Genomic DNA, 26,326 nt, shown 5'->3' with positions numbered 1-26,326 from the left:
AACCGAAGCACCGACCACTACTGGCCACCAGATGGAGATATTTTATTAAAAACTAAAATCTCAGATACAGATTCCTCAGTTATCTGGATATTTCCAATGAACTATCACTCATCATTATAATTTGGTCAAATGGCATTATTGTTAGTAACAACATGGTATAATTATATTATTAATTTAGATAAAAAATACAATATGTTTACTTAACCATTAGGCATAATTATGGACAGTGAATTGGCTATAGGGCATATGTATTATATGCATGTGGATTGTAATATGACAGTTCAGTCTAAGCAACCATTTCCTCCAATCAGAATATGATGCCACCTGTCCTGTATCCCAGGATGCCCCAATGTGGCTATGGTGGAAGCAGGACTGTTTCCTGGGTCAAAGTGCAAATGGTCTGAGGTTTCAAGGTGTCCTCCTTTGCTTCATGTGCTCTGATTTACAAAATGTGGACATGGCAAAGCAGATTCTTAACAGGCATCCGCCATATTGACCTGAGATTACAGATTAGAGCAGATCAAGGCTACCACGTTCTTCTCTCTTCATCTGAGAATGCTAAGGTTATCACCTGGTGTGTTTTTAGAAGGAGGGATGGGAAAGACATTAGGAATCAAGGACTGTTCCATTCAAAACCGATTGGAGGATTATGGCTCCATTCAAAACTGATTGGAGGATTATGGCTCTATTCAAAACTGATTGGAGGATTATGGCTCTATTCAAAACTGATTCGAGGATTATGGCTCCATTCCAAACTGACTGGAATATTGATTATGGCTCCATTCCAAACTGACTGGAAGACTGATTATGGCTCCATTCCAAACTGACTGGAATATTGATTATGGCTCCATTCCAAACTGACTGGAAGACTGATTATGGCTCCATTCCAAACTGACTGGAGGATTGATTCTGGCAACATTCCAAACTGACTGGAGGATTGATTCTGGCAACATTCCAAACTGATTTGGATCAGGATTCTGGCAACATTCCCAACAACTGCTGGTGATTAGACTGGGACAAAGGAACGCACTGGACCCAGTTTTAAACAGATCCTTCTACCCTTCTGCTTGCTCTCCTCTAATCTCCCTTCGTTAACTCGCTCCCAGTCGCATCAGATCTTCCGCTCTCTCTTCCTCTCTTCTCTCTCTTCCTCTCTTCTCTCTCTCCATGTCAGACGGTCACAGCCCATGGTGTGAAGGTGCCTGGCAGAGCTGGGGGACACTGGGGCAAACCAACAACAATAAGTCAGTGTTTATCACATCGCTTAAAGCCGGTTAGACTGTTAGACCAGCGCGCGCGCGCGCATGCGCTCCACACACCATTTTGGTGAAGCGGTCCTCGCAAGCATTCCGTATCCTCTCGGGTGTGGCTGGGCTGTCCAATCGAAAGGGCCCACTGAGGCCTGACTCCGCCCTGGCGGCAGTGATGGCGTCTTTGATGGCGAAGAACACAGAGGCTGCCAGGAAAAGAGGAGGTTCACCTACTGCCTAGAGAAGCAGAGAGAGACATTGATAGAGGGACAGAGACAGGGAAGGAGACAGGCGCGTTAAGGGTTAACAAACAGAGCTCACAAGAATAGAAATAGAGGACATCTTTCTAAACAAGACTTCTTTTCCTTCACAATCAGAGTCCCCTACCTTGGAGGAGAAGATGGCTTTTTGGTTTGGCGCATCGCGGAGCAGAGACACAGTGAGGTCAGTGGGGATGTCCCCGAAGGCAGGGATCTTGTACATGCCCGGCCCTCGTGTGAACAGGTAACCCTGAGGAGAATACTTCAGCTCCTCCAGAGTGAAAAGGCCGACACCCTGAATGAAGCCCCCCTCCACCTGCCCAATGTCCAGGGCCGGGTTCAGGCTGTTCCCCACATCCATGACGATGGTCGTGTGGAGGTTCTGGACACACGGAGAGGGATGGAGGGACCGGGCGGGGGGGTTGAGTGTATTATCAAGGCAAAACTAGATAAAAGTTGTAAGATTTCTAGACTGTGCATGAAATATGCGAACCAAACACACACACACACACACACACAACCACTGAGCCATGTGGGTCCCCTCACCGTGTTGCTGCCGGTCAGACAGTCGATCTCTACCTCAGAGCAGGCCACGCCGTAGGTGAAGTAGTTGAAAGCACGACCCGCGTTGGTCTCAAAGTCGTAACCCAGATCCGGAGTTCTGAGAAACGCGCGACGAAACAGTGGCATCAGGTGAGCCACGAGTGTAAGATTAGGGTCAGGGTTAAGAATGATGTCAGGATGTTGTCGTCCTAGGAGTGGATTAGCAACACTGTGCATAGCATTGCACTTAGCCACATTATAGCCTAGCTAGCTAGCAGTCAACTATGGTACTATACAAACAAAACCTTTAATTGTTGATTTATTTTTTAAACCATTTAAATATGAAAATACTGTTTTAGTGAATATAAAAACATTGTTTGGTGAATATTGTATTCTCTGAGTTTTAGGTGATGTACTTGTAGAATCCATTGGCAGACAGACTGACTCGGTCAAAGTAGGCAGATTTCACCTGGAAAACACACAGAAAGCACTTAAAGGGGCACTGCTTCTAACGCTTTCAGGACCAGAAAACCAGAAAGTATTTCATGGAAAACACACAACAAGTGCATCAAAACACATGCTGTTTGACAAGAAGAGCAATGCAACTACCCACTCAGAAATAAGACCATGTGTTATTGGATATTAACATGTACTGACCCAGTCCTCCCAGCTTCCTTTAGGGTTACTGGTTTTGTAAGGTTCTAGACGCTGCAGGAGGATTTCACAGGCAATCTAGACGGAACCAAAAAGAGACAACAAGAACGGAAGACATTCGAAGATTGGATGGGGAAAATGTTACTGTACGTGGCTGCCGAGTATATTCGTATGTCTGTTGTGTCTGTAGTGTGTCTGTTGTGTCTGTAGTGTGTCTGTTGTGTCTGTTGTGTCTGTAGTGTGCTCGTTGTGTATGTAGTGTGTCTGTAATGTGTCTGTAGTGGGTCTGTTGTGTCTGTTCTATGTTTGTGTGCGTGTAATGTGTCTGTTGTGTGTGTATGTGTAGTTGGTGTCTCACCTGGACAGTGTAGTGTCTGTTCTGTCTGTTGTGTCTGTGTGTCTGTAGTTGGTGTCTCACCTGGACAGTGTAGTGTGTCTGTGTGTCTGTAGTTGGTGTCTCACCTGGACAGTGTAGTGTGTCTGTTCTGTCTGTTGTGTCTGTGTGTCTGTAGTGTGCCTTGTGTCTGTAGTGTGTCTGTTGTGTCTGTATTGTGTCTGTTGTGTCTGTAGTTGGTGCCTCACCTGGACAGTGTAGTGTGTCTGTGTGTCTGTAGTTGGTGTCTCACCTGGACAGTGTAGTGTGTCTGTTCTGTCTGTGGTGTCTGTGTGTCTGTAGTGTGTCTGTTGTGTCTGTATTGTGTCTGTTGTGTCTGTAGTTGGTGTCTCACCTGGACAGCGGCTCCGTTGAGGTCTGAGGAGGCGGAGGCAGCGGTGGGACTGGTGTTGGGTACTGTACTGGTGCTGGTCTCCGTGATGTGGATCTTACTGGTGGGGATGTCCAAGCACCTACTGGCCACCTACACACACACACACACACACACACCAGTTTGTTGGTGTGTACGTGTGTTGATATGTTACTGTGTTAGTTCCTTGGCGTGTTGTTGGTTCCTACCTGCACCATCTTGGTGTGAAGGCCCTGTCCCATCTCAGTTCCACCATGTGTCAGCAGCACTGAGCCGTCAGTGTAGATATGAACCAACGCCGCCGCCTGACACACACACACACACATACATACACACACACACACACAAAACACACACCATACTTGTTTTACTATACTTGTGAGGAAATTTCTGTGAACAAAATGTATTTCCATCATAACCCTATTTTGTTTAAACCCTAAACCTAAATTATTGCCTAATTTAACCCTAATCTTAATTCTAACCCTAAATATAATTTAAACCCTAACATTAACCTTAACCCCAAGCCCTCCAAAAAACATCCATACACGTTAGGAGTGACAAAATGTCCACACTAATCCTGATTTAGTTACTATACAAGGACATCTGGTCCTCCCAAGTTTAGAAAAACTGGTACACCAGCCACACCCACACAGCACAGACCTGGTTGAGGAAGAGAGCGGTGAAGCTAATGCCAAACTTGGTAGGAACAATGGCCAGCCCTCTCTTGGTCCAGCGATGGTTCCTGAACACACACACACACACACTTAACCTTCACATCACTGATTGATTGACTGATCCATGCATTAGTCTTATCAGCCCGTCATGTCAACTCCCCAAGGCTGCTTCACTCTCACAACCCTCGGGGGGTTGGTTGGCAAATAATGACATTTTATTATGGTAATGTTAAAGTGGATCTTCAGTGTGAATGTGTCCACCTGTTGTACTGGTCCACGGCGGCCCGGCGCTGTTTGTAATGGGCTGTCTCCAGACATTCATCCCAGCAGCGGTCCAGAGTGATGTGTTCCAGGATCTGGCTGTACGGAGTCGTGTCTCCCTGCTTGTACAGATTCAGACGACGCACCTACACACGCACGCACGCACACACGGATACAGTACATGCACACCAACTTGAGGCCCATATCAAAAGACAGATGAAACACTGGAGCTCATTGAATTCTTGTTTCTGAGACAATATCTGTAGAACAGGGTATTCCTGACATGATTATTGGTTTTTCTGCTCTACATCCCAAAGTCCATGTTAGGTTTCCATCAACACTGATATGCATACTGAAGGGGGCACTATTGTTTAACTGCCTTTGATTTGGGACACAGTCACTATTGTTTAACTGCCTTTGATTTGGGACACAGTCACTATTGTTTAACTGCCTTTGATTTGGGACACAGTCACTATTGTTTAACTGCCTTTGATTTGGGACACAGACACTATTGTTTAACTGCCTTTGATTTGGGACACAGACACTATTGTTTAACTGCCTTTGATTTGGGACACAGACCGAAAAGCAATGCTAACAAATAATCAGTTATCTGTCCATGTCTGTCAAATTAATTTAAATTGTAAAACGGTTTAACCGTAAAAAGTCGACAGTAAAGTTTCAGAATGGCCAAAACTAAAAGGTCAGGGTCAAAGGGCAGACGGTCACATTTGTTGTGCCGGGGTCAACACGTGCTCCCACTGGATGCCAGGGTGCTTCCTGGGTTTACGGACCTGTTCAGTGGGCAGCCCGAGGCTCTGGGCCACGTCGTTGATCCAGCTCTCAGCGACCAGCATGCCCTGGGGTCCACCGAAGCCCCGGAACGCCGTGTTGGATGGCAGGTTTGTCTTACACGGGTAACCACGCCCCCAAACATTAGCAATGTTGTAAGAGTTCTCCATGTGGAACAATGCACGCTCCATGATCTAGAACACCCACACAGGAACCACTTTGTTTCAACTGCAGAGAAAATATAGCTCATTTATATACTGTGTCTGTGTATATATATATACACATACATTACCAATCTAGAGTTTGGACACACCTACTCATTCAACTTATTTCTTTAGTTTGACTATTTTGCACATTGTAGAATATGAAATAACACACACTGAATCATGGAGCAAACAAAAAAAAAAGAGTGTGTGTGTGTGTGAAGTGCTGCTGAAAGCGACGTGGACTTTGTGTCTGGTGGGGACGTTTTTCAAACATTAAACTGGTTTCAACCCCGGTGTCACGACTGACCTCATGACATCATAACAACTTTATTCATCCCCAACTTTCTATTGGCCCATCATGTATCTCCTCCCACCTGGTAGAATGTTACCTCAGGTCCTCAATGAACCCTGTCAGTAATGTATGTAAGTCCCTGTAGGTACGAGTGTCAGCATTATTCAAATAAATGAGTGCGTGTTTATGTCTGTGTGTGTGTGTGTGTGTCTGTCAGCAGGTATACACTCACTGAGAAAGACAGGTCCATGGAGTTCCCCGCATTGCTGTAGAAGGTCACCTTCAGAGCCACCACTTTACCTGACTTCATATAGCCCACCTGGACACACAGAGACAAACAGAGACACGCAGAGACACACAGAGACACGCAGGGACACACAGAGACAAACAGAGACACACAGAGACACGCAGGGACACACAGAGACAAACAGAGACACACACAGACAAACAGAGACACACAGAGACACACAGAGACAAACAGAGACACACAGAGACAAACAGAGACACACAGAGACACACAGAGACAAACAGAGACACACAGAGACACACAGAGACACACAGAGACAAACAGAGACACACAGAGACACACAGAGACAAAAAAAGACACAGATTTGCAATGCTAGCATTTCAAACACTAGCGACTACAGTAACAGAGTTGGTTATGTTTCCACTCACCACTGCTGAAATGTGTCTTTAATATTAACGTATGTGTGAATGCATGTATGTTCCACCTTGTATTGTCCGTAGAATGGGTGTCTTCCTCCTGTCACCAGCATATCTTCATCTCTGTCCAACATACACCTCACAGGTCGTTTTAACCTGACACACACACACAAACCCTCACAGATTCAGCACAAGTAAAAAAAGGATGTTTGGGTCTGTGTTTGGATGTATGGGTGCGTATATATGTGGTGTGGATGTATGTGTATGTATGTGTGTATGTGTGTATATGTGTATGTGGTGGGTGTGTATGTATGTGTCTGTGTGTGTATTTGTATGTATGTGTGTGCGTGTGTGTATGTATGTGTGCGTGTGTATGTGTTATCCTACTTGTGAGCAGCCACAGCGACCACAGTGGACAAGATGGTGGACCTGCTTTCCTTCCCCCCAAATCCTCCTCCCATCCTCTTCACTCTGACCACCACTCGGTTGGCCGGCACTCCCAACGCCTTGGCAACTAGGGCCTTTGGAGGGGCAAAGAGTTACATAACAGCCAGACGTAGCCTTTTTCCATTTTACACACTAATTTCTCAGTGGTCTAAATGCTTGCCAGACCTCGGCGGTGTCCCTGGCCTTAACCCAAGGAGCGTGTCAGATCCTTTAAAACGGAAACAAGCATTCAATCTATTTTTAATTTTAATAGTTTAAGCGTCATATGATCATTTAGAAATACATTAGAGTGAGTGGTATAAACAAAAAACTGAAGTCACTTCATTTAAGATCACGTGAAGGATTAAAAAAAAATATATTAGTCATTTAAAAATGTTATTTTCAGTGATGTATTCTTTTATTAAGAAAAACATGGCAAATTGCAATCGCAGGAAGACCTAATTAGGTGTATTTGTCAAAACAAGATAAATCAGGATAGATTAAAACGGATATTTTGTATTTGGCTAGGATGACTCAGATATCAGTGTACACGTTTGTGATCCTGTGTTCCAGTGTCTTGTTGGGGGACTGTGTTGACATGTATGTGTCCCTGTGTCTTGTTGGGGGACTGTGTTGACATGTATGTGTCCCTGTGTCTTGTTGGGGGACTGTGTTGACATGTATGTGTCCCTGTGTCTTGTTGGGGGACTGTGTTGACATGTATGTGTCCCTGTGTCTTGTTGGGGGACTGTGTTGACATGGATGTGTCCCTGTGTCTTGTTGGGGGACTGTGTTGACATGTATGTGTCCCTGTGTCTTGTTGGGGGACTGTGTTGACATGTATGTGTCCCTGTGTCTTGTTGGGGGACTGTGTTGACATGTATGTGTCCCTGTGTCTTGTTGGGGGACTGTGTTGACATGTATGTGTCCCTGTGTCTTGTTGGGGGACTGTGTTGACATGTATGTGTCCCTGTGTCTTGTTGGGGGACTGTGTTGACATGTATGTGTCCCTGTGTCTTGTTGGGGGACTGTGTTGACATGTATGTGTCCCTGTGTCTTGTTGGGGGACTGTGTTGACATGTATGTGTCCCTGTGTCTTGTTGGGGGACTGTGTTGACATGTATGTGTCCCTGTGTCTTGTTGGGGGACTGTGTTGACATGTATGTGTACCTGTGTCTTGTTGGGGGACTGTGTTGACATGTATGTGTCCCTGTGTCTTGTTGGGGGACTGTGTTGACATGTATGTGTCCCTGTGTCTTGTTGGGGGACTGTGTTGACATGGATGTGTCCCTGTGTCTTGTTGGGGGACTGTGTTGACATGTATGTGTACCTGTGTCTTGTTGGGGGACTGTGTTGACATGTATGTGTACCTGTGTCTTGTTGGGGGACTGTGTTGACATGTATGTGTCCCTGTGTCTTGTTGGGGGACTGTGTTGACATGTATGTGTACCTGTGTCTTGTTGGGGGACTGTGTTGACATGGATGTGTCCCTGTGTCTTGTTGGGGGACTGTGTTGACATGTATGTGTCCCTGTGTCTTGTTGGGGGACTGTGTTGACATGTATGTGTCCCTGTGTCTTGTTGGGGGACTGTGTTGACATGTATGTGTACCTGTGTCTTGGCGGGAGCCTGTGTTGACACGAACAGCTCCATCTCTCCATCCTCCCCTTTGGGAACAGCCACAGTGGCATTGGTCTCCAGGTAGAAGTGCTCCTGGCCTCCCATATATATCTCACCTAGGAGCACACACACACACACACACACACGGAACATATAACACACATACAGGAGATATAACACACACAAACAGAAGACGGACATATTCCATTACTTATGACAAGCATAGTATGTATTGTATATTATGTAGTAGGGTAAAACACCCGCACAACACACACACACACACGCACCCACACAAACACACACCCTCCAGGACATGATCCGCCTGCGTGAATCCCTGCTTCGTGTCTCCTCTCTGCAGGGTTCTGATGGGCTGGTAGAATGACTGGTGTGTGATGGCGTCCTGTATGGTGATGATGACAGGCTGGAGGTCTTCATAGGAGACCTTGACCGCGCTGGCTGCTCTCTTAGCGTGAGCCTGGGTGTCTGCCACGACCGCCCCGATGATATGGCCGACACACGTCACCTAGACCACGCCGACATGTTAACGCCACACACACACACCAGACGTGCACAAACATGCCAACACACACACTACGGTGCCAGCACCAATCACCCTCAAAGGACGTCACAAACCAGACACCCACATTGACAAACACACACACACAGACACATAAATGACCCAAACATGAATCGTAACCATGACTATGGATTTTGGCTCATGCGCGTCACATGCCTAGGGAAGCAATGGTGACTGGAGGTCATACGTGAAGAGAATGGATTATCGAACTTCCATGATGAATCACTCCTTCCGCCTGTCTTCTTTCGTACCTCAACGTCTCCTCCTTCTATAATGATTTGACTGGTTCCTTTCTCTTTGTCAGTTCCTGTATATTCATATTCATCTATATCTGTCTATTCATCCCATTTCTCTGTCCTCTCATCTATGGATTGACTGAGAAATTCTGACCCAGTTTAAGCTTTCACCAGACACAGTCAGAAAGACTGACACAGACTGACACAAAGACAGACACACAGACAGACACGCATACAGACACACACACACAGACTGACACAAAGACAGACACAGTCAGAAAGACTGACACAGACTGACACACAGACACAGACAGACATGCATACACACACACACACACACACACACAGACTGACACGCATACACACACACACACACACAGACTGACACGCAAACAGACACACAGACAGACGCACTGACTAACAGACACACAGACAGACAGAGACTGACACAGACTGACACACAAACTGACAGACACGCAGCCAGACACACAGAGAGACAGAGACTGACACACAGACAGACAGAGACTGACACACAGACTGACCGTGTGGTCAGCGAGGACAGTCTCGTCGTAGAAAGCAGGTCCTGTCACATTGCTACCGGGTATATCCTTGGCCAACACACAGGTCACAACCCCTGGCATGACATCGGCCTCTGAAGTGTCTATAGACCTGAAAACACAAACAGTTATAACACAGTTACAAGATAGTACTACTACAGTTATAACACTGTTACAACATAGTACAATACTATTACAACTTAGTTATATTACAGTTATAACACTGATGTAAGACAGTTATACACAGTTGCACCACAGTCATCAGTTGGAGATACAGTATGACCGTTTATAATTAAAATATGTGACCGTTGATGAACATTAAAGGGGATTCTGTTGACTACTTAACAGGCATGAGAGTTGTACATTTTAACTCAATATTGAGAATGAATGGCTCTTGTCTGGTCACACTCCTGTGTGTGTGTGGTTTACTAACAGAATGCGTGCGTGGGCCTTGGTGCTGGTGATCAGACACAGGTGCAGTTCGTTCTCGTAGAGAGGGATGTCGTCACAGTAAATCGCCTCCCCCGTCGCCTGCTTCATGGCTGAGAGGTGCATCATGGGACGACCCACCACGTCTTCCTCCTTCTGACCCTCTGGGACTGCCTGGTCAGACACACACACACACACACCAAGAAACTTACCATCTTACCATCTTTTTGTCCAAGCCTGCTTCATACTGTTACAGTTAACTGAATGATACGCGCACACACTCTCACATTCAAATAACTAGAACACACACGCTGACAACACACACACACACACATACTTTCCTAGTCATCACACAGTATCTTCCATGTGTTTCTTATCAATATATAGGCACCTCTTCTTTCCTATTGACATTCATGAGCACTTTCATCAATGTTATCCCCACCAGTTGTATGTTAGCACATGATGAATGCAATCTGATCAGCTGAATCAGGAAATGGAACCCCCTAGAAGGCCAGACCTGTCCACCTACACCCTCAAGCAGAACTCCCCAAATGGGTCCCCCGGGGAGCCGAAGTGAGGCTCATTCAGTGAGGCTCATTCAGAGATGGCACTACGAGGCTCATTCAGTGAGGCTCATTCAGTGATGGCACTACGAGGCTCATTCAGTGAGGCTCATTCAGTGATGGCACTACGAGGCTCATTCAGTGAGGCTCATTCAGTGATGGCACTACGAGGCTCATTCAGTGATGGCACTACGAGGCTCATTCAGTGAGGCTCATTCAGTGATGGCACTACGAGGCTCATTCAGTGATGGCACTACGAGGCTCATTCAGTGATGGCACTACGAGGCTCATTCAAATGAGGAACAATCAACTTTTTGCCAAGTTGAAGTTTTCGTTATTCGAATACTCCCCCAGTCAGGGTGCCCACAACCAAGCCGGAAAACACTGACGTTAAGACTTACCTGGAAGATCTGGACACTGGACGCTGTGTTCTGGTGGTAGATCTCTGTAGCGCTGACATAGTCAGCCCTGACTTCCACACACACACCCTGAGAGAGACAGACAGACAGAGAGACAGACAGACAGAGAGACAGGTGTAAGTCAGAGTAAGGAAGGAGAGGAGGGTGTGGACAACTGTGCTCACATGGAGACCGAGGCACTTGGTAACAACACGCGTTTTTCACCTCAGCCGCCAGTTTCCGTTGAACAGTCAGATAGAACTTGTAGAACAAGCTGAGGGTCAGAGCTCGCCTGTAGGTCACCATGCCGCCCGGCGCTGAGGGGTGAAGGGTCATCTCCTTGGCCAAAGAGGCGCACGCATCTTGAAGAAGCTCCTCCCCCCACTGTTTCCCAAGAAGTCCGCTGGCCGTGTACTTGGCAAGCACTGTGGTGGCGGCCATGCCTCCGTAGCTAAGGGCCATTTCCTTGACGACGGCAGTCCCCTCAGCAAAGGTCACACTCATTCCTGATGTCACAATGCTGATGTCATCTTCACGACGAGGGGACTGCTTATAGGCCGCAAAGTACTGACTCTAAATAACACACACACAGACACGCAATCAGGCATCGTTGCACAGTCTCACACACACGCTTCAGATGTGTGTGCGTGTGTGTGACATTTATGTGTTGGTACAGTGTTCAACCTACCTTTACGGTGTACGGGATGAGGACGGACAGAAGAATTTCCTCAGGTGTCAGAATGGTCCTTCTGTAACCTGGGAAGAAGTTCTCATCCATAACAACCACACGCGGTCCAGCTAAAAAGTCAAGGAGAGAAAGGGAAAAAGAACAAGGGAAACGGGAGGCAGAAAAGAGGGAAAGAGAAGAGGGATAAAGACAGATGATGAGAGAGATTGAGAGAGAGACAGAGAGAGCGTGGGTAGAGGTACAAAAAGAACATGTTAGCATAGAGAAGACTAAGACAGGGATACTCAACTCTTAACCTACGAGGTCCGAGGACTGATGGTTTCCTGCTCTACCTCATCTTTTAAATAACTAATGAAAAAATCTTCGTGGGGTTCTAAAGGTACCATTCCTAGGGTTCTAAAGGTACCATTCCTAGGGTTCTAAAGGTACCATTCCTAGGGTTCTAAAGGTACCATTCGTAGGGTTCTAAAAATACCATTCGTAGGGTTCAAAAGGTACCATTCATAGGGTTCTAAAGGTACCATTCGTAGGGTTCTAAAGGTACCATTCGTAGGGTTCTAAAGGTACCATTCGTAGGGTTCTAAAGGTAACATTCCTAGGGTTCTAAAGTTACCATTCGTAGGGTTCTAAATGTACCATTCCTAGGGTTCTAAAGGTACCATTCCTAGGGTTCTAAAGGTACCATTCGTAGGGTTCTAAAAATACCATTCGTAGGGTTCTAAAGGTACCATTCGTAGGGTTCTAAAGGTACCATTCATAGGGTTCTAAAGGTACCATTCGAAGGGTTCTAAAGGTACACTCAAACCATGAAATAGAAGAAACAAAAGAGGCTGAGATTCAGATGATAACTGAATTTAATAAAAATGACAGTAAATAATAATTAAACTAAACAAAAATGAAGCTGAAAGTGCTTGAAGGCGCTGAACAACACATTGATCAGGGAGATCCTGGCTGCTGTGCATCAATATCTTGTTTTTTGCTCTTCGATGTTTCAAGGTGGTTACTGCAAAACCCCTTTGTGACCAAGGCTGATGGAAAAAGGGCTTTATAAAAGAGATTTCATTGACTGATCATGAACAACCTTTGGACATGAGTGTGAGCTTGCAGCCAGCGGCCATGAAGACAGGGTTAAGATCAGAGATGGGGCTAGCTGTTATGATGTTCCCTCCAATCGCCTGGAAACAAGCACACACACACACACACACAAATATTACTCACCACGTTAGGATGCTTAAACAAAAATGATGTTACCTAATGCTAACTTCAATTTCAATAAACTGACTTTAAGCTTAATCTTAACAAAACTGTAATCTTAACTCCTAAAACTAACCCTTGATGCCTAAACGTAACCTTAACCCTGATTATTTCCCTTAACTTAAGTGTGTCAAAGCTGAGGATATTGAAGCCAAATCTCCTCACTTGGTAGGGTTTCCCTTGTTCCCTTATTTTACTGCATGGGTTTGTGTACTGTGTGTCTGTATGTGTGTGTGTGTGTTTGCAATACATACAGCCACGTTGCGTATCTGTAGGCCAGCGAACCAGCGTAGTTGTTCCAGGACAGCGATGAGAACTCCAGTCTGGTGCGTGGGTAGAGAAGCCACCGCTGTCTTCAGGACATCACCCAGGACTGTCAGGGAGCACGACGCTCCAAACACTATACCTACAACACATCACCCAGGACTGTCAGGGAGCACGACGCTCCAAACACTACACCAACAGTACAGCACAGCCATAACAAACATATAAAATGTTTTATCTTCCTTACCCAGGTCAGTGTGTTCTATGGTGTTGAGTTCAGGGATATAGGATGGGGCCAGAATAACAGGATACAACAGGTTCTTGAACTTCATCTCAATACCTGGAAAACACCAGTCGGGACCAAACATCAATCAGAAATGACTACCTGCAAACTTTTGTGAACATTCTTTGTTTCTTTTTGGGAATAAGGGTTGTCAATCTTTCCCTTTGTAGTTGCCTGGAAACCCCTCGTTTCTAGGTAACTACAGGTCTCACCAACTTCCGTGTTTCCGACTACAAGCTTGGCGTTGGGATAGCGTGCCTTCAAGTCCAGGAGTTCATCTAGAGATGCTGGCTGGAGCCACAGAACTCTCTCCCCCATGAAACTCAGCCGTGTGGGGGACTGAGTTTTAACCAGGGACTAGAGAGAAATGACAGTGTGGAGAGAAACAGCGAGGCAACAAAAACCGAGAGACACAGAGAGGGAAGAAGAGAGACAAGAGATTGAGACAGACAGAAAAAGACAGAGGGATGGAGAGAGAGGAAAAGTGGAGGTCATCAGAAAATATACAAGACAGGTCATTTGACTTTTCCCCAACACACAACAGTTGGAGCCTTACTGTCTGTGTGTGTGTCTGTGTGTGTGTGTGTCTATGTGTTTACCATCAGCTCGGGAGGGAATATAATCTCCTGTGTTGGGTCCAAGGGCTGGAAGTCAGCAGGGTTGTATAGAGGAGCTGGCAGCAATATGTTCCCCTGACAACATACCGTTAAAACATTAACCTGGAATCTACACTAACTAATTATACTCCATATTATGTAATATACAGCTCCGAAATAATAATAAAAAAAAAACATTTTTCTTTCCTTTCCAAAAAAGTTGAAAAGGAAGATTTTGAGTGAGAAACAGAAGGGTTAAAATTAAAAGACCACTGCAAATTGAACGCTTCTGTTCCTCACTCAAAACGTTCCTTTTCAACTTTATTCTAGTGGTCCCATACCACTAGAATATTTTAATTCAGAGGCAAAGTGTGCTGAATCACAAGCTCTAGATCCCTCATGTGACTGGCTAGCCATCATGCTTTCTATCGGCATGACTAATGTGTGATATCGGCATGACTAATGTGTGATATCGGCATGACTAATGTGTGATATCGGCATGACTAATGTGTGATATCGGCATGACTAATGTGTGATATCGGCATGACTAATGTGTGATATCGGCATGACTAATGTGTGATATCGGCATGACTAATGTGTGATATCGGCATGACTAATGTGTGATATCGGCATGAATAATGTGTGATATCGGCATGACTAATCCATTTCATTCAAGAATTCTTTAAGTGAAGTTTGATCCTCTATTAACAATTGCATTGGGTGTTCTTTAATATCACCATTCCTATCTGTAAGAACAGTAAATAACTTTAGTATGCCGCAAAAATGGCTTATATGTGGAACTTAAATGATAAACCACGGTAAATCACATTTTCATTCAGTTTGAATGACCAACAAAATGCCAGAATTTTCGTAAAATGTCCTACATTTCCATTTTAGTCTTTCTTGGTTTTGTTCTATCCACAAGATTAGCTTTCGATGAAATTCGATCAGAAGGTAAGATGAATAACATGGCTGCAAAAATGGGTAAACATATACACCCCAATAAAACCTTTTCCAAAAATATAGATATTAGACACAATGCTGACTCACTGACTACTGTCTACCTCACACTGATTGATTGTACCAAACACTCACTGACTACTGTCTACCACACACTGATTGATTGTACCAAACACTCACTGACTACTGTCTACCACACACTGATTGATTGTTCCAAACACTCACTAACTACTGTCTACCTCACACTGATTGATTGTTCCAAACACTCACTGACTACTGTCTACCACACACTGATTGATTGTACCAAACACTCACTGACTACTGTCTACCACACACTGATTGATTGTTCCAAACACTCACTAAGTACTGTCTACCTCACACTGATTGATTGTACCAAACACTCACTGACTACTCTCTACCACACACTGATTGATTGTACCAAACACTCACTGACTACTGTCTACCACACACTGATTGATTGTTCCAAACACTCACTGACTACTGTCTACCACACACTGATTGATTGTACCAAACACTCACTGACTACTGTCTACCACACACTGATTGATTGTACCAAACACTCACTGACTACTGTCTACCTCACACTGATTGATTGTACCAAACACTCACTGACTAATGTCTACCTCACACTGATTGATTGTTCCAAACACTCACTGACTACTGTCTACCACACACTGATTGATTGTTCCAAACTCTCACTGACTACTGTCTACCACACACTGATTGATTGTTCCAAACACTCACTGACTACTGTCTACCACACACTGATTGATTGTTCCAAACTCTCACTGACTACTGTCTACCACACACTGATTGATTATACTTACGTTGACATGGTCATCGATGTATCCATTGTTTTGGTCTCCCTTTGACATACAGCAGCCATTTCCATTCACCCTGCCACCACAACACCCACCTTCCTGTGGTGTGTGGACAAACACACACATTTTAGGAATCTCTATCCTTGTAGAGACAAAAAAACATGTTCCCATAAGTAAACTCAGGAATCCTTGGGGTAACTTAGAATTAGGGTAAAATATTACCAGTTAGGTTTAGGGTTAGGCATTAGGGTTAGGTTAAGTTTGGGCATATTTGTTAGGTTACTGGGTTCAAGGTTCAGGGTAAGGTTTACAACTTTATAAGTGCTGTATACTTTGGGGTCCCAATTTAGATAGCAAAGTAAATGTGTGAGTGTGTGTGTGTGTGTGTGAGTGTATGGCAGGTGAAAAGGGATTTTAATAAGCTATATAAATGATGTGTATACACGTATAGATATTATTCTATACAGCAGAGGGCGCACTAGCCCTGAGAACCCAGAGTTACTGCGCCCTCTACTGTACGGGATAATATCTACATGCGTATACACGTCGTCTGGGTTCAGTCGTCTGAGTAGGTCGTCTATGACAGACAACTGAACGTGTATTCTGAGGCGTCGCGTATACGGGTATAGGAACCCGTATCCATGGGTGCATACACGTATGCACGTATACACAGTCGCATACGCAGTGGTTTTCACGTTAGGACATTTATTAAGCTTATTAAAGTCCCTTTTCACCTGCCATAGTGAGTGTGTGTGTGTGCGCGCATGATTGCATGTGGGCATGTGTGTGTGCGTGAGTGTGTGTGTGTGTGTGTGTTTGTGTGGGTGCGCGTGCGAGTGTGCATGAGTTTGTGTGTGTGTTTGTGTGTGAGTGTGTGTGTGTGGGTGTGAGTGTGTGTGGAGTCTTACAGTTGTGAAGGTCTTGTACCCCTCCAGAATCGGTCGGTAACCTGTACAGCGACATAGGTTTCCTATGGAGACAACAGTCCAAACATAAAACCATGTCACTGACTTGCTGTTCCATTCACTAGAAATACATACAAAACACTGGGTTGTGTTTTGCCATGAAGAAGACCATCTGTAGAATTGTCCAGGTTTCCCATGAATCCTGGCTTATGGATTCCAAGCTGATTTCTTGCATATTTCACTCCCAACCCGGATATCTTGAGCATTTGGGAAAGCTACAGACATTTTGCAAGCCAATAAATCTGACTGTAAATGTCCCTTGTGTGTGTTGGTGTGTGTCTGTGTTACCTTGGAAGGCCTCCTCTATGTCAACCATTCGCGGTGTGGGATTGTTCCTTAGCAGAGCGTACATAGACATGACGATACCTGGGGTACAAAACCCACACTGAGACCCATGTGACATAGCAATACGCTCCTGAACACAGAGACAGACAGAGAGATATACAGACGGAGAAACAGACAGAGAAACAGACGGAGAAACAGACAGAGATACAGACAGAGATACAGACAGACACAGATAGACCATTATAGATGAATATTATTATCATCAAAGTGATAAGAGGAGTATCCTAGGTAAATGGAAGTGCACATGTATGTGTGTTTACGTTTGGGTGCATTTGGGTGTGTGTTTGTGTGCGTTTGTGTGTGTTTCTGTGTGTTTGGGTGTGTGTTTGTGTGTGCGTTTGTGTTTGTGTGGGTGTGTTTGTGTGGGTGTGTTTGTACGTGTGTTTCTGTGCGTGTTTGTTTGTATGTGTGTGTGTGTGTGTTTCTGTGTGTTTGTTTGAATGTGTGTGTGTGTTTGTGTGTGTGTTTGTATGTTTGTGTGTGTGTGTTTCTGTGTGTTTGTTTGAATGTGTGTGTGTGTGTGTGTGTTTCTGTGTGTTTGTTTGAATGTGTGTGTGTTTCTGTGTGTGTGTGTGTTTGTATGTGTGTGTGTGTGTGTTTGTATGTTTGTGTGTCTGTGTGTTTGTGTGTCTGTATGTTTGTCTGTGTGTGTGTGTTTGTGTGTCTGTGTGAATGTGTGTGTGTTTGTGTGTATGTTTGTTTGTGTGTCTGTGTGTTTGTGTGTATGTGTGTGTGTCTGTGTGTTTGTGTGTGTGTATGTGTGTGAGTGTGAATGTGTGTGTGTGTGTGTGTGTGTGTGTGTGTATCTGTGTGTATCTGTGTGTTTGTGTGTATGTGTGTGTGTGTGTGTGTGAGTGTGTTCTGACCTGTACTGGGTGCAGTTTTCCGGCCACGCTGCCGATGCCTTCCACCGTGGTGACGGCACAGTGGTGAAGAGAACACACAGGAGCCAGGCAAGAGTTCACCGAGTGGTGACTGGAATGTTAAGGTATACACACACACACACACACATATACACACATATTTACACACACACACACACACACACATATACACACATATTTACACACACACACACACACACACACACACATACACACATTTTTACACACACACACACATATATACACACACACACACACACACACACACATATATACACACATATTTACACAAACACACACACACACACACACACATATACACACATAAACACACACATATACACACATATACACACACACACACACATACACATAAACACACACACACACACACATATACATACACACACATATACACGTATACACACACACATATACACACATAAACACACAAACACATATACACACATAAACACACACACACATATACACGTATACACACATGTATACACACATATACACACATATACACACATTCCAAGGATCTCCATTCATGCAGGGACAGAAAACATTCCCATTCAATGTCCTCTTTTCCCATATACCGAACCCTAAACTTGATTGTGAACCTAATCCAAATCTGAAATGCACCCTAACACCTACCCATGAACTGACGCCTAACCCAACTCCCACAACATCATGTTTTCTTTGTTTTACTTGGGTCTTTGGCCTCAAACCAGGTTCATGAAATGTGCACACAAACACACACTGCTGTGTGAGTAAAGGATACACCAGCCGTCCCAGGTGGGGGTGGTATTTGGAGATCATCACAGTGCAGGCCCCACATCCTCCCTCGGCACAGCCCAGCTTTGTACCTGTCAAACCCACTGGGACAAAGTGTCAAGGACCAAGAGGACTGGACAGAATGCTATGTGTGTGAGAGAGGGATGACAGGGGGAAGCAAGGAGGACAGACATTCGAAATTAAATATTAACTATGAGGTATGATTACCTGGCAAAAGGATATCATGACACTATTTGCTTAAGGTGGGTGGGGACGACTGGACTTTTTGCACACATCAGGTCTCCCTTAAAATCGTTACATTTTCTACGTTTTTGCACAAATTCACTGTGAGGCTGTGTTGCCTCGTGTTAGGGGCAAGGTTAGACAATTAATAGTGTTAAGGTCAGGATCAAACAGCTGGAACTGCAAACTAATAAATACCTCAGGAAGACTCCACAGATCTTTGGAACACAAGAGTGTTTGTGGATTTGTTTGGACAACAATTCAGCCCACAACAGAGCAATTCACCGTACAACAAAGCTATTCACCGTACAACAAAGCTATTCAGCCTTTCGGCCTAGAAGCAAAGTAACAACCAACAGCACTGTACTAAGGCATGACACCGCGGAACGCTGTTCCACTCGCAAGACTTGCTGTCTTTCATTTTGAATTTGATTGTCAGTTTAGCCTGGTGTCAACGAAGAGTTCAACTAGCCATGTCATGATGTTCACGTGTGTTTACAAGCCGGCTAGAGTTGGTGACTACATACAGCGCGGCTACATACAGACAGTTATATATGCGTTTACGTGTACAGTACGTCATTTAGCTGGCACTTCTAAACAGAGTGTTAATTGTTAATGGAATGGGTAACTGAAAAGTGTTACTTAGTTCATTAACAATTGGCTCTCTAGAACAGGGGCACCACTGGTCATCGGCTAAAGGCTTTTGATACTGTGGATCATGAAATGATGAAGCATAGACACTTGGATATAGTACATTGGGACCACACCTGTGTTATGGACCACACCTGTGTCTCAATGTCACGTACTTCACAGGTGGCGCTAAAGATCAATTTCTAATATCCATCTGATAATTGTCCGTGTCTATGGTCTTGGCTATTGCCACAGAAAGATTTGTAGGCTATTGCCTATCGAGAACATTTAAAAAATAAAAACACAAATGGGACAGAAACTAGAAATATAGATCTGATATAAACCGGACATAAAGACCTGTTTCCAAACTATCTGTTTTAGCAAAAATATTAGAATCACTTGGAGGAAACTGAAGGATTTTTTGCTTGCAAATTAGATTTTATCAGTTCATCAATCTTGTTTTAGAGAAAAACACGGCAGAATTACAACAGGTTTTAAAGTAATACATTATTTTATTGTCTCTCTAGAACAAGGGCACCACTGTGCACCACTGTCCATGAGACACAAATTGAGCTTTTTGGCCACAAACACCAGAGGCGGGTTTGGCATAAAAAGAGCCACGATCACACAGAAAATAACCTGACACCCTCTGTGAAGTATGGTGTTGTATCTATTTTGTGGGGCTGTTTTACTTCCAAAGACACGGTGAACCTTGATTCATGGCAAAATGGACTTCATGAAGTACAAAGAGACTTTATGCCAAAAGCTGTCTGCCTCTGCCAGGAGGCTACAACTGTGTCATTTTTAGATCACACAACAGGAAAACAATCGTAAGCACAGTGCCAAGGGACCAACAAAAGTGATTTCATGACCAAATCCATGCGAAAATGATTTACTGACCATTCCATTGAAAACCTGCGGGATGAGCTGAAGAGGAGAGTCCACAAGTGGACCAGGGACTCTGATGGATCTGGAGAGTCTACGGAGGGATAGTCTGACATCGCTTCCCATGTGTTCTACCACCTCATCAAACATTGTACATGTCTCGTAGCTGTTATCTAGGCAAAGGGAGGTTGCACATATGCATATATATACACAGCTCTGGAAAAAATTAAGAGATCACTCCTAATTTTTCAAAAATCAGCATCTCTACATGTATCGCAGGCATTCCATTCCATTGTCTGTATAATTCCAACACAGTCACACCTCATTTTACTTAATGAGGTACTGATTAGGTGATTACCTGAATCAAATCTAATTTAACAAAGAAAAGTATAAAAACCACTGCTGTGGTTATCACTATCCTCTTGCAATAGGACCAGTTGGATGGCAAAAACAGTAAAGGTAGTACCTCAAAGGAAATGTGAATAAATAAATAACTATTCTGCATGACCAAAAAGTTGACAAGAAAAGGTTTGAGTGAGGAAAAGAAGGGTTAAATTCTGGCTTTACTGGCAGAGGGAAACAGTGAGCATCAGGTTGCTTCCATCCTGAAAATTTCAAAGACGGTAGTTCATTAGAACAAGGTCAAGCAACAGACATTGGGGACAACAAAGCTACAGACTGGCAGAGGTCGAAAACGACTGTCCACTGACCGAGATGACGTCAACTCATTCGAATGTCACTCAACAACCGTAGGATGACATCAAGTGACCTACAAAAAGGAAGGGCAAACCGCAGCTGGGGTGAAGTGCACGGCGAGGACGGTTCGAAACAGGCTCCTAGGGGCAGGGCTGAAATCGTGCAAAGCTAGAAAAAAGCCTTTCATCAATGAGAGGCAAAGATGAGCCCGGCTGAAGTTTGCAAAAGACCATTAGGATTAGACCGTAGGTCATCTTCTCTGATGAGTCACATTTTCAGCTTTGCCCAACACCTTGTTGTCTAATGGTTAGACCGAGACCTGGAGAGGCCTACAAGCCACAGTGTCTCACAACCACTGTGAAATCAGGCAGATTTGTCTTTGTGAAGGACACATGAATCAAGCCAAGTACAAGGTTATCCGGGAAGAACACCTGCTTCCTTCGGCTCTGACAATGTTCCCCAACTCTGAGAATTGGCTTTTCCAGCGGGACCTGGCTGTGTGGCTCCATGCCACACAGCCAGGTCAATCAAGGTGTAGATGGAGGACCACCAGATCAAGACCCTGTCATGGCCAGCCCAATCTCCAGATCTGAACCCCATTGAAAACCTCTGGAATTTGTTCAAGGATGAATGGTCAGAAGCCATCGAACAAAGCCGAGCTACTTGAATTTTTACATTGAGGTCTGATAACACGGCATATGTTTTTGGTCATTTTGACCAGTTGTTATTTTCTACAAATAAATGCTCTAAATGACAATATTTTAATTTACAATTTGGGAGTAATTTTGGGAGAAACTGATAATTTTGTATTGGTCTCTTAATTTTTTCCAGAGCTATAAACATACCCCTCACTGAGCGAAGTGCTTGAATCTGTCCTACAGCGGCAGTAGTATTAAGCTTAAAAACACAAATATCCATCTACTTTTGGTAATAAAGTACAGGGCAAACTGTTGAGTCAAAACCATACGATATTAACCTCACTTCATTGCCTCTCTCGATTTTCAGGATTCACAATAGATTTTCAATAGTAATTCCAATACATAGATTATTATTATCATTATTAAAAGCACTAAAATTAGAGACAGGTAAGTAAAAATTCTCTGTTTCCTAGAATACCTGAGTTACTCAAGCTACTTCAAATCGACCTACGTATCATCTAGGAATCTAGAGCTTCAAATTGACCTACAGATGGTGTAGGAATCTAGAGCTTCAAATTGACCTACAGATGGTGTAGGAATCTAGAGCTTCAAATTGACCTATGGATGGTCTAGGAGTCTAAACTTCTGCCTTTGGTGCACATATACAACTACAGCATAGGTTAAAATCTAGCCCAGTGCTGTTTCAGATCACTCTTTCCCACTTTCTAATTTACCCAGTAAAGCAAACATGTAAATGGTTACCAAGGAGTGTTTTCAAACCCAAGAATAAAGACTAATTTGACACAGGACTCGTATTCGAAGCAATGACTTAAATTGAGCAATATTAGTTGTGGTTTACTCTCAGGGTTTTCTTTGTAAGTCAGGTGCCCCATCCCCCAAAAGCCAAGATCTGTCACGGCTTCAACGGAGCTTCACCCAAAGCCTTTCCCTCCCTCCCCGGACTGACAGAACATTCATGATGGTAATATTTCACTCTTTTCTACGTACTTTGTGGAACATTGACAAATATTGTCTCTACTGTCTGAGAAACAACATTAAACAGTCCAAAGTTCTGCCATCATAAAAACCTAGAGAGAATGACTGATTACACAAACAAACACGTGCACGGACAGAAAACTGGTTGAGGGAATTATTCATCATGTGCAGTGATTTATTTAATAAATCAGGTCTGTGCACGAATGCATGTGGTATTGAAAGATACACTTCCTCCTTAGGTATGTCAGCAAAGTCACCTCTGGCTCGGCCTGTCTCTCCGTGATCTGTGGAGGCAACACACAGTTCAGAAACGCTATTTATTGGCTCAGGGAAGAACACGTGAACAGACAACAACCAGCGGTCATGTGTTGAATCACCAGCGGTTAATTTGGTTTGTTTCAAAACACAGTCATTTCATATTTATTTCGAACTCTGTAACGGGTGTGTGTGTGATAAATAATCACAACACCTTGTAGGATTGATTTAGATTGGTACGTAGGCCTGCAGTTACCCAATACACGACTGACTCAAAAACATTGTTTTTTAAGCCTAAAGTGGCGGAATTATCAACCAATGATCAGCATTGGAGCACAAAGGCAGGTGTGCATTTCCAGACTGCTGGCTAAATAGCCAATCCATATAACATACTGTTAAGCAAACTACCTCATATGTTCCTTTGTCAAAACACTAATAGGCTATATCTGGTAGCTTTAAAATATATTTTTTCAAAAAGGACTTGTTTGGGTGGCTACTGGCTACAGCATGTCTTTAGCTGTAACCTCACAATGCCTCCAACATAATGGGATGAAGATGCAAAAGGTAATATAGGATATAATGTATAACCATGTTTCCAAAAAAGTTGGGACGCTACGGAAAATGCTAATAAAAACAGAATTGCAATGATGTGCAAATCATATATCCATATATTTAATTGCAAATAGTGCAAAGAGAACATGTCAAAAATGCTGACTAAATTGTTTTTGGAAAAATACGTGCCCATTTTAAATTTGATGCCAGCAACATGTTTCGAAAAAGTTGGGACAGGGGAATGTTTACCACTGTGTTGCATCACTTCTTCTTTTAACAATACTCCGTAAAACTTTGGGAACTGAGGAGACCAATTGCTGTAGTTTTGAAAGTTAAATGTATTCTCATTCTTACTTGATTTCAACATTTCAGGGGATCTCCTTTATAGTATTTTTCCTTTCATACTGCGCCAGATGTTTTTAATGGGTGACAGGTCTGGATCTTGTTTCTATATGGATTTGTCTTTGCATGATAGTTTTAACTTGCATTTTTGGATGCAAGTGTTCCTGAGTCCATGCAGTGATGTCCACTACAGCATCATGACTGTTTTTAATGCAGTGCTGCCTGATGGCCTGAAGGTCACGGCCATCCAGTATTGGTTTTCGGCTTTGTCCCTTGTATACAGAGATTTCTCCAGATTCTCTGAATCGTTTAATGATATTGTGTACCGTAGAAGATGAGATCCCCAAACTCTTTGCAATTTACTTAAATTGTTGCACTATTTGCCTGCACAGTCTTTCACAGAGTGGTGAACCCCTCCCCATCTTTACTTCTGACAGACCCATCCTCTCTGGAATGATCTGTTAATACCCAATCATGTTACTGGCCTGTTGCCAATTAACCAAATTAGTTGTGAGATGTTCCACCAGGTTTTCTTGTTGCATTGCACAACTTTTTCTGTCTTTTGTTGCCCCTGTCCAAACCTTTTTTGAAAGGAGCTGCTGTCAGAGTAGGCCAATATTTTTTAACAAACAATAAAATGCGTCAGCTTCAACATCTGATACAGTATGTTGTCTTTGTACTATGTTCTATTTAAATGATTTGCACATCGTTGCATTCTGATTTTCTTAACATTTACACACCATCCCAAATGTTTTGGAAACGGGGCTATAAATGAAGAAATAGGAATGTAGTATAGTGATGATGAGGCTTAATCCAGACAGGCCATGGCATGTTTTTGATCTGATCACCCTTTGCTGTATACAAGTAGACCACATCATTCCACGTGCTCTGGCAAGATTGACTATAACCTACAAATGCTGGTGTAAACCACTGTTTTATTGTTTTTAGTCTTGCACTTTGAAAAAGAAATAGCCCTTATCGCAGGTTACTTTTGTGCAGTGAATGTTGACATTTCCTTGCTCTTGCAACAGTTTGAAACACAGCCCACAAGGGAACAGTCCCATGCAGTTTGGGTGTTGCAGCATTTCTTTCCAACAATGTTTTGAAAGAATGAGTCTTCTATGATTATGATGATTATGACAAGAAAAACATAATCGGCTATACATTTTGGGTTTTGATCAGATAAAACAACATTTCCAATCAAAACATTATTTTTGTCAAGTTACTTGAAGATCAAGCAGTATTTAGTAAATTGGAATAACAGGAAATCTGACAAGATTTGAGATCTTAATGTAAAAAAGATATACCCTAGAACATATTACATAGATTTGGTTGGAAACATACTTAACCCATGAATCTGTTAATGGCCAGCTATTTAAACTCATAAACTAATATTTATTCTGAAATGTATGTAGATGAATAGGCAATATTCCTTGTCATCTTCTTTTAATTCCTTTTATTAGGAAAGTAATTTAATAATATTACATTACAAAAGTCGCATTACTGAAAATAATGTCAAGGAACTTTAACTGTTACAGATTACATATAAGATCTATACATACCCTAAATAAGCTATAGGGCCAAATTATGAAATGCATAGAAATAAAACCGTGTCAGCCTTCTAGAAATAATCAACCACCAACATTCATTGGTAGCATTGTGATAAACAATTAGTTGAGTGCACTTGATGACAGTGGGAATTTTACCTTTTTTCCATTGACAAAGAAAACAAGTTCATCTCCAATCATATAGGGATCGTTCAGATCATCTCTGTGAGGTAGTAGTATTTTTTCAGTCAGGTTTGCCATTCTTGCGGGATGTCTGTTGCGCTGCTGTCCTGTATAAAGGCTACTGCGTCGCTGGATTGTTTTACTCTCAGTTTCTCTCAGAGTTGATTTCACAATTTCTCTCAGTCTATTCCTTTCGCTTTCTGTCTCTTTCCCTGAATCTCTCTCTCTTAGTCTCACACTCGCCTTTTGCTCTAACCCTTCGAAAGTTCAACAACCTCACTGGCGTGATACCTCTTCGTCCTTATGTACAGACTCCGATGCTTGTGATCACATACGCATTATAAAAGGACTGAGTATG

The 26,326-nt window shown here is 43.4% G+C and overlaps 1 protein-coding gene across 1 annotated transcript; it reads right to left on the bottom strand.

Moving 5' to 3' along the window:
* Positions 1-18: 18 nt before the first annotated feature.
* xdh (xanthine dehydrogenase) lies at positions 19-26,326 on the bottom strand. The gene is made up of 33 exons (XM_034297396.1): positions 25,945-26,326; positions 23,316-23,373; positions 19,009-19,105; positions 18,204-18,312; positions 17,281-17,407; positions 16,936-16,997; positions 16,034-16,126; positions 14,229-14,321; positions 13,842-13,986; positions 13,594-13,686; positions 13,337-13,488; positions 12,910-13,003; positions 11,829-11,938; positions 11,366-11,713; positions 11,144-11,230; positions 10,184-10,353; positions 9,736-9,862; positions 8,684-8,903; positions 8,372-8,496; positions 6,723-6,856; positions 6,404-6,491; positions 5,905-5,991; positions 5,177-5,368; positions 4,386-4,531; positions 4,111-4,192; positions 3,660-3,755; positions 3,436-3,564; positions 2,711-2,785; positions 2,470-2,522; positions 2,057-2,171; positions 1,638-1,892; positions 1,320-1,487; positions 19-1,221 (listed from the first exon to the last, which is right to left on the bottom strand). The coding sequence occupies exons 1-33, from the start codon at positions 26,044-26,046 to the stop codon at positions 1,171-1,173; spliced, it is 4,083 nt and encodes a 1,360-aa protein (XP_034153287.1). The 5' UTR covers positions 26,047-26,326; the 3' UTR covers positions 19-1,170.

Source organism: Esox lucius, chromosome 15 (assembly GCF_011004845.1).
Source record: "Esox lucius isolate fEsoLuc1 chromosome 15, fEsoLuc1.pri, whole genome shotgun sequence".
Lineage (NCBI taxonomy): Eukaryota > Metazoa > Chordata > Actinopteri > Esociformes > Esocidae > Esox > Esox lucius.
The sequence above is the reverse complement of the archived record's forward strand: the minus strand, read 5'-3'. Positions and strand labels throughout refer to the sequence as shown.